At 49.7% G+C, this 11,580-nt stretch overlaps 1 protein-coding gene across 1 annotated transcript in view; it reads right to left on the reverse strand.

The window, feature by feature from the left end:
- The window catches only part of LOC113409400, a gene marked incomplete at its 3' end in the record, with an annotated part of 32,162 nt that extends 20,798 nt beyond the window's left edge, over positions 1-11,364 (reverse strand). Inside the window, exon 1 of the mRNA XM_026663259.1 lies at positions 11,353-11,364. Coding sequence (XP_026519044.1) covers positions 11,353-11,364 — 12 coding nt within the window. The remainder of the gene's footprint in view (positions 1-11,352) is intronic.
- Positions 11,365-11,580: the final 216 nt, after the last annotated feature.

The following is an 11,580-nucleotide window of genomic DNA, read 5'->3' on the forward strand; positions in this document are numbered from 1 at the left end:
TGTTTCATTTTGAATTTATGGTTTCAATTCTTGTCATTTCAACTTTTATATTATATTGAAATCTGAATGTTAGTGTTATGGTATCTATCTATCTATAACAAATCAAAGCGCAACATTTGAAACAACTGAAGACAGTTGGCAGTTTTTCAAAGAGACATTATTAAGGGCACAAGACCAAATTATTCCACTGCATATGAAAGATAGGAAGTATGGCAAGAGACCACCCTGGCTTAACCAGGAGATCTTGAATGATCTAAAAATCAAACAAGAGTCCTACAAAAAGTGGAAACTAGGTCAAATTACAAAGGATAAATATAAACAAATAACACAAGTATGCAGGGACAAAATTAGAAAGGCCAAGGCACAAAAGGAGATCAAACTAGCTAGAGACATAAAGGGTAACAAGAAAACATTCTACAAACAATTTTGAAACGTCGGCTTTTCATTTGCATTCGGACTGACAACAGATTCCGGAAATGTCACATTTCCCGTGGAGCGGCCATGCCGCTTTCCATCTATCTCTGCCCGTAGAGTCATAGATCCCGAGGCCAGCAGGGACCAGGGTGATCCAGGCTGAGCCCTGTATAGCACAGGCCAGGGAACGTCCCCCAAACAATTCCTAGAGCAGAACTTTTAGAAAAACATCCAATCTTTGTTTTAAAATTGCCAGTGATGGATGGGGTGGCCCCATTCCTCTCGCTGTCCTGGAGCCAGCCCCAGTTGGTAGGGGTGCCTGTACTGGGGCCCATCTGGCAGCACGGTTACCAACCCGCTTGTGGCCAAAGCCCTTGCTGGTGCGTCGGTCCCTGCGGCGTGTGGGAAGCCCACTGGCTCACACTGCTCTGATTTCCGGGCTGTTAGCAATGTCCAGCCCCCATGGGGCCCACGGCAATACCAGCCTCTGAACCCCCCTGGCCACAGCACCCACAGAGGTCCTGCCAATGCCAGATGGACTAGTAATGGACCTGTGGGGCTGAGGAGGCCTCGGCCTGGCCCCAAGCCCTTCGAGGGTGACTGACCCAGTGTCTCCTGCCTGGCCGCACTGATGTCTGGAGTCCAGCCAGTGCGGGGACAGGCTGACCTGCTTGGGGGCCCAAGAGGTCAGGGATGGGGGCTTGGGCTGAGGCCAATCTGGGGGCTCTGTCACCCTGGGCTTCAAGCCATTATTATAGCATATCCCTCTTGCCCCCCCATCCCATTGTGGGGCTGATCCTGTGGCATCTGGGGGTGAAGGAGCCCCCTGTGTGGGCCCCACACAGTCTATCCCCCCCAGGGGGAGGAGGCAGCCATCTTTGTCACCATGGCTCACAAGACCCAGTGCCCCCTCACTGGTGCAAAGGGAGGTGATCAAACCCTGAGGAACTGGGGCAGGGGAGAGGGTTATGGGTCCGGATTGGGGGGGGGGGCTCCCTGAGCCTGGTGGATGCCACCTGAGGGTGTGGCCCTGTTGGGGATGAGGGTCCTGGGGCTGGTGGCACAGTGAGGTTGGGGGGTCCTGGGGAAGGGACTGCAGTTGAGGAGCGGGTCCCAGGCAGGGGTCAGAGTCTGTGTGGGGATAGAGTTCCTGGGGCAGGGGACACAGTCGGGGGGGGGGGGGGGGGTCCAGGCAGGGGGGTGAAATTGGGATGGGGGTTGTGACGTTATTGACATAATCTGGGACCATATAGAACATGGTTGCAACCAAAGTCCTGTAGTGGCACCAAATCTTGTATAAAGGCGGTCAAATGAGGTGTCTAAGACAAGGTTATGGTTTGCTGGTTATGATTATGCTGTCTATATGTGTGTTTCAATTTTGTAGTTGAAGTTATGAATATTGGCTCTATATTGTCTGTATTTCAAACTTATGCTATGCTTCTGGGAGACATCCCAGACAAGTTGGTGTTAGCTCTGCCTACCCTGCTTGATGGCCCATTAAGGACCATCAGCTATACAATTGACCCATTGAGAGAAGGCAAATATGCCTTGCAACTCAGCAAAGTATGCAGGGACTGGCCCATGTGACTCCAGACCCCATTTTGCTGTACTTTTCCACAATAAGGACAAAGAGGTATTCTTACACCTGGAAAAGACTATAAAAGACTGATGCCTCATCTCCATCTTGTCTTCAATCCTTCTTACCTCTGGAGGAACTTTGCTACAAACTGAAGCTCTGAACAAAGGACTGAATGACCCATCCCAGCTGGGGATGTTCCAGAGACTTGATTTGAACCTGCAGTTTATTCTATCACTGCTACAAACCTGAACCAAGAACTTTGCCATTACTGTATGTAATTGATTCCATTTAACCAATTCTAGTCTCATCTCTATCTTTTTCCTTTTATGAATAAACCTTTAGATTCTAAAGGATTGGCAACAGCATGATTTGTGGGGAAAATCTGATTTATATATTGACCTGGGTCTGGGGCTTGGTCCTTTGGGATCGAGAGAACCTTTTTTCTTTTACTGGGGTATTGGTTTTCATAACCATTTGTCCCCATAACGAGTGGCACTGGTGGTGATACTGGGAAACTGGAGTGTCTAAGGGAATTGTTTGTGGTTAGCCAGTGGATTGAGACCAAAGTCCTCTTAGTCTGGCTGGTTTGGTTTGCCTTAGAGGTAGAAAAACCCCAGCCTTGGGCTGTAACTGCCCCGTTTAAGCAATTTGTCCTGAATTGGCACTCTCAGTTGGGTCCCCCAGAACCAGCATCGTTACAGGGGACCTGGGGAAGGAGGTGCACCTGAGCTAGAAGTCCATGGGCAGGACTCATAGTTGGGCGGGGGTCCCAGGGCAGGGGATAGCATCGGGCTGGGGGGGTCTCAGGGCAGGTGTTCCATGGGGTTGGGTGTCTCCAGGCAGCAGGTGCAGAGGGTTGCTGGTTCCAGGGCAGAGGGTGGAGTCGGGTTGGGGGTCCCTAGGGCAGGGGGCGCCATCGGGGTAGTGTCATGAGGAGTTTCCATCACACTCTGTTCATTACATGTGTGATGGATGAAGTTGCTGATTCTCTGCCTGGCGACGGAGGCCAATAAAGCTCCCATGGTCCTGGCCCCTGGCATCTCTGCCCAGAGGTTGGATGCCAGGACATCTTCATCCAGCTCTGCCCAGAAAACCTCTTCCCAGGCTGGCTCCCAAGCGGCAGCAGCTTGTGCCTGTAGCACAGGAGACCCGACTCAGCCCCTGGCACGGCGGCCGGGACAGCAGCCGGCCCATCAGCACCTGGTCCAATAGACCAGCTTCTGTTTATGATCCAGGGGTTGAGTCAGACGGGTACGTGCTGTGTGAGACGCCCGTCACTTGTTCCCTGGTTCTGACCCAGGCCAAAGACCGTTCCAGCTGAATTCCTCTGGAGGGGGTAGGGTGAGCAGATGTCCTGATTTTATAGGGACAGTCCTGATTTTGAGGGGAATTTTCTTATATAGGCGCCTATTACACCCCCCCCCCCCCGCTCCCTGTCTTGATTTTTCATACTTGCTATCTGGTCACCCTAGGAGGGGGCTGGGGACAGGGAGGTCCCTTTGTCCCCACAGAAAGGATGAGGGGCTGGGGAGGGAGGCCCTTGCCCGCTCCCCACTCCCTGCCACACACAAGGTCACCAGAGGCTGGTCCCTCAGGGGCTGGAGGCTGGCGGCCCCACGGCTCTTGCGCCACCAGCACGGCCACAAGGGCTGTTTCTTTCTCAAACCAAGGTTAGGCCACAGGGGAAGCTCGGCCAGGGCTGAGGCGAGGGGTTGGCGTAAGGCTCAGGAGTGAGGCCTCCCGGCCACACAGCTCTTGCACCACCGTCACCATCGCAAGGGGCCGTTTACTTCCCAAGCCACATTTGCGACAGCGGGGGGAGCTTGGCCAGTGAGGACGCCCTGTGTCTGGCATGGTGTGGTGGTGGAGGTCTCAACCGGGCAGGCTGGGCCATGAATCCCTTTGTCAGGGCAAGCACCCCACCAGGACAGGCCCCAGCCCTGCCCATGAGTGACACGAACCTCCCTGCCCCATTGTCCCAGCTGGGGGCCTGCCTCCCACCCACAGTCTCCCTGGGGTGGGGGCACCGGTTGGGTGCAGATGGGGGACACAGCCCGATGGCTCCCTGGTGGTCCCCACAGGGATGTCATTGGCAGGGACGGCACTGGGAGCTCCTGGAGGGGAACCATCCTCTGGTGGGTTCCAGGACCAGCTGCTCCAAGAAGCAGTCATTTAAGGTGTCAAGAAATTTTATCTCAGCATCCCTTCCTGAGGTGATATGTACCCAGTCAATATGGGGATAGTTGAAATCCGCCATTATTATTATTGACTTTTTTATGTTAATAGGCTCTCTAATCTCCCTGAGCATTTCAGAGTCACTATCACCATCCTGGTCAGGTGGGCGGTAATATAGCCCGACTGCTATAGTCTTATTTTTCAAGCAGACTGAAAACTAAAATCAGACAGGAAGAGCAACAGGAAACTTAGGAATAGAGAAAGTATCAGACGCAAATACAGTTGCCAAAAATTCAGGGGAGGGGGAAGCGGGGAATCTGAAAAAGCTGTTAGTGGGGAAAAAAAAGCAGGTCACAGCCAGTGTTAGTGAAAGTTTTGATCAAAACTTTATTAAAGGATTAAACCAGAAAATAAAGATAATGACAATTAGTATCTATTGTGAAAGAGGAGGGGGAAGAACAAAAATGGGTAAGCCAAATATCTTGCAAGCCCATCCACAACAGGGTCATTTATTGCAAGAAACTCAGGGAACTGTAGAAGTTGCTGTAAAAACCTGTAAGGATGAAATTCTGGATATCAGTATCTCTCAAGAAAGACAATAGTCTTTGCAATCTAAAAGTAACTGTAATATCGCTAAGCCAATCAAGTCAGAAGCCATAATAAAAAGAACAAGTGGCATCATTCATTTTAAATCTAACATGTCCATTGTACCCCAAGACACTTTAGAGCCCAAACCAGAGCCTCCACAGAAACCCATGCCAGGGCCGGACTTTTCTAAGGTGCAGGCACCTACCCCAGCCAAACGAAAATGTAAAAGGTTACAGCAAAATTCCCTACCTAAATTGTCCACTGTTAAAGTTGCCCAAACTTGGCAGATACCAATTCCTCTAGAGGAAGAGGAACCCAGACTCCCCAATGTAACTGTAAAAGAGAAAAAAGAATCAATTTCTAATGTGGAATCTATAGAACCCAGTAACCATATCTCTCCAGTAGCCATAGTAACAAGTATAAAAACCTCAGAAGATGACATCAAAACGGTGGGGCCAAAAAAAAAAAAAAAAAAAGCAAATCTGGTGGCTGCTCACACCGTACATTTAGAAACTGTAGTCAAATTGTTTCAGTTAGATGAAGACAAGGTTAAGATTTTACAGTTAACTGCAGACAGGGCTTTATGAAATACACTGCCCCCAAAGTTTCAAAACAAGACAAGTCATTTAAAGACACCGTAGGGTTGTTAAAAAGCAACATGTCCCCAGGCCAGGCAGGAGTGACTTTGGTAGCTTACATGAAGCAATGGGAAGGCAAGTCACCGCATACATTTCACAATAGACTTTCAGCCGCTTGGCTCTCTAATGAAATGCCTGGCCAGGAAACAAACCCACAATGTATTAATTTGTTTGTTAACAATTCTTTACCAGCAGTTCGGGGTAAAGTAATAATGCATGTTAACCCTGGAAGCACTCTTCCAGAAGTGCTGGACTTATTGTCTAAAGCTTAGAGTTATATTGAAACCCAACAAAAAAATCCAAAGAGAAATCGTCCTCCTATAGCAACTGTTCAAGGAGCCTCTGATAAAGCAATAGTTAAAGTAGAAGGCTCACAGACTGAGACACAAGGCCAATCATCTAGTCCAAGAGGGTTAAATAATATTAAAATCAAATCAGACCAAAAAGGGGCCATATCACGACATCCCCAACTTCAAAATCCCAGATATTATAACCCTAGAAACATGAATGATGAGACAGGGACACGCTCCATACCATCTTCACCAATCACAAGCAGGAAACAATTCATGCCTGACATGAATCGTTACCGCTTCCATCTGAGAAGCCCAATTGATCAACCCCCCTAGTCCTAGGATGGATGATTATAAAAGAACTTCGCCAAATTGGAAAAACGCTAGATTTTCACAAACGTGAAACGCAAGAAATACAACAGCAAATGAATGCCATAATGTTGGACAACCAATACACCCCACCTCAGCCCATTGTAGTAGGGACTGAACTGGCAGCCTGAATTTCAACACCGCATATGAAGCATAAAAGCCAAGAAACAAAAAAAATGTACGCCTAAAGGAACAGAATATGTAATTCCAAAAGACCCCATGTAAAATTATAGCCTCATTAGAAAGAAATGTAAATGGAAAACCCACATTCTCAGCAATGGTGAGGGGTCACCATTTTCAATTTATTATTGATACTAAAGCCTCAATCAACATAATCAATGACAAAAATCCAGAATTATCCCCTTTATCATCAGGACAACCCGAAGTGTTAGCAGCCTTTGCAAGTAACCAGATCACAGCTGTATTATCAAAACCAGTGGTGATAAAAATAGAAGACTTAAAAAGGAAATGTTTGCACTAGCAAATCTAAAAGAACCTTATAACTTACTGGGAATAAACTTTCTAAGGAAATATGGATACATTATAGATCTGACCAGTTACTTGGTATGGTTTGTGCACAAAACAAATTCCTACCCCCACAAAAAATGCTCCTTTAAGATCTCAAATATATAAGCGCCCACGGCAAGCTTTTCAAAATGATTTTGTGGGATCTTTACCAAAAACTCCAAGGGAAAACCAATCCCTTTTGGTTATTATTAACCCGAGTGGGTAAAAGCATTTCCTTTAAAAGCAAATACTGTTGTAGCTACTGCAAAATCTTGACTGAACAAATATTTTCTCGCTGGGGACTCCCTGCTGGGGTAGAGTCAGACAGAGGAACACATTTTACTGAACAAGTGTTTCCAAAATGCCTACCATTATTGGAAGTGCAACAAAAATTGCATATTCCATATAGACCTCAATCATCAGGGATGGCAAAGCAAACAAATCGCACCATCAAACTTATGCTTGCGAAAACTGGTAGATGCCAGTAAATGGAACTGGAACATCCTCTCATTTTAATGGCCGTCAGGGCAACTCCAGCTGCCTCCACAGATCACACACCCTTTGAGGTTATAGCTAAACAAACTATGCGAATGCCAGAGCATCTTTTGTGGTATACCAGTGACTCAGAGGTAGAGGAAATAAAATTAAAAGCCTACCTGCAAGCATTACAAAAACATTTAGATCAAGCGAGATTGGATTGCGGCTGTCTGTGCCAGCAGCACTGTGCAACGAAATGGGACGTCGGTCAGGTCCCACCGTGTGCCAATTGGCCCCAAGCCATTGGATTAAATGGGGCAGGTCCCAGTGGGTGCCAATCGGCCCCGAGCTATTGGAGACAATGGGGCAGGTCCCAGCGGGTGCCATTTGGCCCTGACCTCAGTGGAGCTGCTCCAGCTGTGAATCCTCACTCCAAGGTCACCCCGGGGTGGGGAGAGGTTCTAGCGGGGAGCTTGAAGTGAAGTGGGGTGGGGGTTCTAGACTGGAGTTCAACTCTTGCTCGGGGAAGGGGCAGAGGTTCTAGACTGAAGCACAGAGGTCGATAAGAAGTGAGGGGGTTCTACACTGGAGTGTGGAACAGAGTCAGGATGGGGTGTGGGTTCTAGATTTGAGCCAGGTGCACACTCCAGATGGGACAGAGGTTCTAGATAGGAGCCACATGAACACGGAGGCAGGGGTTCTAGATCGGAGCCGGGTGCACACTCAGGAGGGGCAGGGGTTCTAGACTGGAGGCTGTTACACACTCGGGGAGGAGGGGTTCTAGATTGGAGCCTGGCACATATGTGTGGGTTCCATACTGGTGCTCAGCAGGGGCAGATTTTCCCTCTGGAAAGCGCCCTGCAGGGATTGGCAGAAACGCAGAACCACCTTTGCCAAACCAGACGGCGTTTCGCTAGGATCCAGGACTGACGGAGGTTTGGGGTGGGTCCAGGACAGAGAAATGTAACCGAGAGCCCCACGCCAGCAGCATCTCTGCCCCCTACAGCCTTCTGGGGACATTGGGATGAAGGTTTGGCTTGTGATGGTCCCAAGCTTCCCCTGCTGGCGCAGCCACAGCTTGAGAAATAAACGACCCTTGTGGCCAGGGTGGTGGAACAAGAGCCGTGGGGCCGGCAGCCTCCACTCCTGAGGGACCAGCCACTGGTGGCCTTGTCTGTGGCAGGGAGTGGGGAGCAGGCCAGGGCTTCCCTCCTGATCCCCTCACCCTTCCTCTGGGGGCAAAGGGACCCCCCCAGGAGAATGTGGCTGGGATCCGGGTGAGAAGGAGGGACCAGGGCAGAGCGAGGATGCCCAGTGGGCTGGACAAGAGGGGGTAGAGCAGCACAGTGATGGGGTCTCCGTGGGGATGCAGAGAAGGTATTTCTGGCAGTTTGGGGGAGAGCAGGGGGCAGGGTAGGGGGCAAGGAGGAGAGCAGGAAATGTGGGTGTTGCTCGGTCTGCCCCGCAGTCCCTCAGCTTGGTCCCTGGCTCCCAGCCTGGCCGCCCCTTCCCAGGAGGGGAGCTGTGACCCCTGAGGATCCCTTCCCCTGGGCCCTGGCCACCTGGAGCAGGGCCCCAGGGCACTCAAGTTCCTGTGGAGCCAGGTGCCCAGGGGCCAGCGGGGGGAATCGGGTTTCTATGTTTACTATGGTTCCACGTGTTCTTTATGGTTTCAAGTGTTTTCTATGGTCCTGGGGTTTGGCACCAGATCAGTCGCCTTTCATTCTATTTAACGTCAATCACATTTCCTTGGGTTCAGCTCTGGTGGCTACAGTCTCAGGTTCAACAGAATTGTCTGACTGTTCTCACTGGTACCAGATGACAGAACAAGGAGTAATGGTCTCCAGTTGCAGTGGGGGAGGTTTAGGTTGGATATTAGGAAAAACTTTTTCACTAGGAGGGTGGTGAAGCACTGGAATGGGTTACCTAGGGAGGTGGTGGAATCTCCTTCCTTAGAGGTTTTTAAGGTCAGGTTTGACAAAGCCCTGGCTGGGATGATTTAGTTGGGAATTGGTCCTGCTTTGAGCAGGGGGTTGGACTAGATGACCTCCTGAGGTCCCTTCCAACCTTGTTATTCTATGATTCTATGTCTCTGTTCTAGATTTGGGACCCACAGGAACACAGGAAACCATAGGCAAGTAACACATACAATTACAAGAGCTTAAAACTTATCTTTTAGTAGTTTTATTAAAGTTGCCAATATAATCAAAAACTTTACCGCACATATAATTCCAAATCAAGATATGTGCCATGCACTAATTATAACTATAGACATAATTACATCCTCCTAGGTGGCGTTAGAATCTGTCGGCCCTCTCAAAATCTGTCGGTCCTCGCATGGATTGATTGTCAATATGGGAGTGGTTTCTGCTGGAGTTTCCCATAGGAAGCTCAATTTGCCTTCTTTGGGCATCCTTTTTGATACTGTGACTCTGTCTATATCTATAGTCTGCACATGTACATGACAGCATCGTCCCTCTCTTTCTTATTGGTCTATATTCCCTGCAGACACGAGGGACCCCAAATTCTATAGGCTGGGTAGGTCGATGTACCGCCTTTGTCTTGTGGTTTAAGGCACGTGTTATAAGCACATTTTGTTGTTACAGAATTTTTATGATTTAAATTTAACTTTCCCACTTTTATTTTCTCAATATTACCTGTTTCTGCCTCTTTTCTTAGAATTTTAGGGGATCAGGTCATTTTTAGGTCGCCAGCTTGTATCCAAGGCGTAAAATAGATAAGCTAAAGTCTATCAGCCGGCCTCAGCCTTCAGTCTTCTTGTGTTTCAGCTTGTCTGACTTATTACCTAGTTCCTCGAAATATTGCTTAATCTTATACTATTATAATCCTATAAATCAATTCTGATTAACATATAATGAGCATATAGAATGTAATCGTAACATCACACGATAAATGAATACCAAACTGTAATCATTGGCTACACCCGATAGATGGTCGAGTTCCTCAGTACATAGGCTGGGATTCTCCTTTGCAGCCTGGAACCATCTCCCCTGTTCACAGTCTTTGTTCTACCACCTAGGGAGGTGGTGGAATCTCCTTCCTTAGAGGTTTTTAAGGTCAGGCTTGACAAAGCCCTGGCTGGGATGATTTAGTTGGCGATTGGTCCTGCTTTGAGCAGGGGATTGGACTAGAACCTCCTGAGGTCCCTTCCAACCCTGATATTCTATGATTCTCCAGACGTGCTTCCAGATGTTGAGTTGTGGGGGGCGAGAGGCCAAAAGTCACTTTCCTTCCTTTATAGGTTCTTCCAGCTTGCTGGAAAGATCTTTTGCTATGACATGAATCAAGCCGTGTCCATCGTCTACGGGCTCCCTCTGAGAAGCCTTCATTGAACACATGTGATAATCCTTGGGAGTGTGCATTCCCCTTAATGGGCCATCAGCACTGTCTGGCTTCTACACTGTTGTCCCTGAAAGACTGGTTGTGGGTGTTCCCAACTTCACAATATTTTCCAGTGACACACACCAAGCACAACTTCATAACTGCCCATACAATGACAGCACATAGAATCCACCAGAACATTAATGTTGAACAGATCAAGCCTTTGTGAATGATGCCTCACAAGACACAATGTGTACACAACATAGCATAATTATATCACCATGGTAAATATGGGGGTGCCAGGGTGCTGCTTTGGAGCACAGAGGGCCACAGCGCCAGACACAGGGACAGAGATGTGAGGCCCCAGGCCTTGCTCATGAGGAGGAGAATCAGGAACTTCACCCTGTCACCACCAGCGTGAGACAAACCAACCCCACCCGGACGGGGCCAACGCTCCAGCCTGGAGTCTGCCCTGGCCGGCCTTCACCACTGCCCATCCCCCACTGCTTTTTGCCCTGGCCCATCTCTCACCCACATCTGTACTAGCCCTCATCACCTCCCCTCCCTCTCCCCATCTGCCCCGCCACCTCCCATCCCCCACCATGTCTGCCCTCCCCCTGGCCACCTTCCATCCCATTCCCCTGTCTGCCCCACCCGTCCTGGCTCAGCCCCATGGAGTTTTCTTTCAAGGAAATATTGAATGAAGTAGCTGAGTCCCACTTCCCCTGCTGCTGGACTGGGCACGGGGACAGCAGGAGTGGGCACCACCCCTCTGCAGCAAGGGAGGGGGGAGAACGGGGCTATAAGAAGAGGGGCTGGGAGCTGAGAGCCCATCACTGGGGATCCGGTGTGAGCCTCTGTCAGTGAGTGACAGCACCCCCTGCTCCGGCACCATGGAAACCCTAGTGAGTCCTCCCTGACCCCACCTCCTCCTGCCCCATAGAAACCCTGGTGAGTCCCTGCTGCCCCTCACCTCCTGCCCCATGGCAACCCTCATGAGTCCCTCCCGCCTCCTCCTGCCCCACAGAAACCCTGGTGAGGCATCCCCCCCACCTCCTACCCCATGGAAACCCTGGTGAGGCATCCCCCACACCTCCTGCCCCATGGAAACCCTGGTGAGGCGTCCCCCCCACCTCCTGCCCCATGGAAACCTGGTGAATCCCCACCGCCTCCTCCTGCCCTATGGAATTCCAGGTGAATC

This window comes from Terrapene carolina, unplaced genomic scaffold, assembly GCF_002925995.2.
Source record: "Terrapene carolina triunguis isolate 2854851 unplaced genomic scaffold, T_m_triunguis-2.0 Scaffold32982, whole genome shotgun sequence".
NCBI classification, from domain to species: domain Eukaryota; kingdom Metazoa; phylum Chordata; order Testudines; family Emydidae; genus Terrapene; species Terrapene triunguis.